Source organism: Frankliniella occidentalis, unplaced genomic scaffold, assembly GCF_000697945.3.
Source record: "Frankliniella occidentalis isolate FOCC.00 unplaced genomic scaffold, Focc_3.1 Scaffold4202, whole genome shotgun sequence".
Taxonomy (NCBI): domain Eukaryota; kingdom Metazoa; phylum Arthropoda; class Insecta; order Thysanoptera; family Thripidae; genus Frankliniella; species Frankliniella occidentalis.
The window spans coordinates 1-1,403 of NW_026271250.1; the positions used below are offsets into that span (position 1 = coordinate 1).

Below are 1,403 nucleotides of genomic sequence, written 5' to 3' on the forward strand. Positions count from 1 at the left end.
TTGCAGCTGTTGCTGCTGTTGTAGGTGCTGCTGCTGCTGCTGTGGCTGCTGCTGCTGGACGTCTGACGCGTACACCACCGGCCAGGGTGTGGACTGTGACAGAGACATACGTTAGGATTAAAGCACAAGGGCACCGCGTCGGTGCGCACCGCCTTGCATATGAGGAAGGCCGCACTTACCTGATCTTGCTCCTGCGCCAGCGCCACCTGCTCCTGCGTGAGCCCGGGCTGCACGTGCAGCTCGAGAGGCTGTTGCTGGCCCTCCTGTTGGCCGTCCTGGGGCAGGGACACGAGCTGCTGCTGCTGCTGCTGCTGCTGCTGTTGCGGCTGCCTGGGGTCGTACAGCAAAGGGGGCTGGTGCGGCGTCACCTGAGTGGAAAATGTTATATTGAAGTGTTTTCTAATTTCTAGGGGTGGGTCGGTGGACATTACTGTAGTCATGCGCTCCAAGAGTCCGACACTAATAGGTGGTCGGGTTATTCAACTCAAAACAATAATCAGTCACCCTCCAAAAAAAATCAGGAATTTCTGATGTCGAAAAAACCAAGGGAATCGACGAAAGTAGATAGGTGGGCAGCAGCCCCAGCACCAGCAGCAACAGCTCCGACGGCAGCGCCTCCATCTACAGCCAAAAGGGGCCTTCAGCTAGCACCTTCTCGCCATGGCGCGCGGCGCGCGAGGGTCGTTTGGACGGTCTAGGTGGTCGCCGTTCCAGTCATTTCCAGTGTTGCCGCGAAAATCGGTGAATAAAGTGCGCGAGAAACGCTTTTAAGAGCATGTCAATTGGAAGGGGGCTGATTTCATTCAAAATGGAATGCTGGCTGACATGACAACACAGGGAGCAGGGGAATGGGCCGCCGTCTAGACCGTCTAAACGGCGCTCTCGTTTAAAGTCGGAAAGGTAACGTAATAGACCTGCAGCGCAGGCGGGCCGGCACCTAGGTCACCACCTAGGTCGACACCCATTACTCACCATCGAAGCTCTTTGACCCTCCACAACCCCGTCCTCCGCGTTGGCCTCCTCCGCGTTGCCGTCTTCCACGACGCTATCCTCCTCGACGCCATCCTCTGCGACGCCGTCCCCCACGACTCTGTCCGACCAGGCGTTGGCCTCCCGGACGCCGTCCACAAGGACGTCACCATGCGCGGCGCCGTGCTTCATGCTCACGATCCTCCGGCTAGCTAAACGTCATGACGCGCACCCGGGCAGGCGCACGCGTGCTCCCTCGGGCTCCTCTTCACTTTCAAGTAGGGCTTTGTCCTGGAGATGGGCGGCGACCTGCCTGCACTCACCGCTCGATCGCCCAGACCACGACGACGAGGGAGTACCCTGCGGCCACTACTTGCGGACGACACTCAGCCGGCGGCGCTGCCCCGGCCCGCGTCCGGGCTGCGCTCGGCGTC

The 1,403-nt window shown here is 60.1% G+C and overlaps 1 protein-coding gene across 1 annotated transcript; it reads right to left on the bottom strand.

Annotated features, from left to right (window-relative positions):
- Positions 1–179: 179 nt before the first annotated feature.
- On the bottom strand, positions 180–1,397 carry LOC127752122 (uncharacterized; the record flags this gene model as incomplete). The annotated part of the gene is made up of 3 exons (XM_052276740.1): positions 973–1,397; positions 505–621; positions 180–368 (listed from the first exon to the last, which is right to left on the bottom strand). Coding segments are annotated over exons 1-3 (495 nt in total), but the record flags the coding sequence as incomplete, so codon positions are not given.
- Between the last annotated feature and the right edge of the window lie 6 nt (positions 1,398–1,403).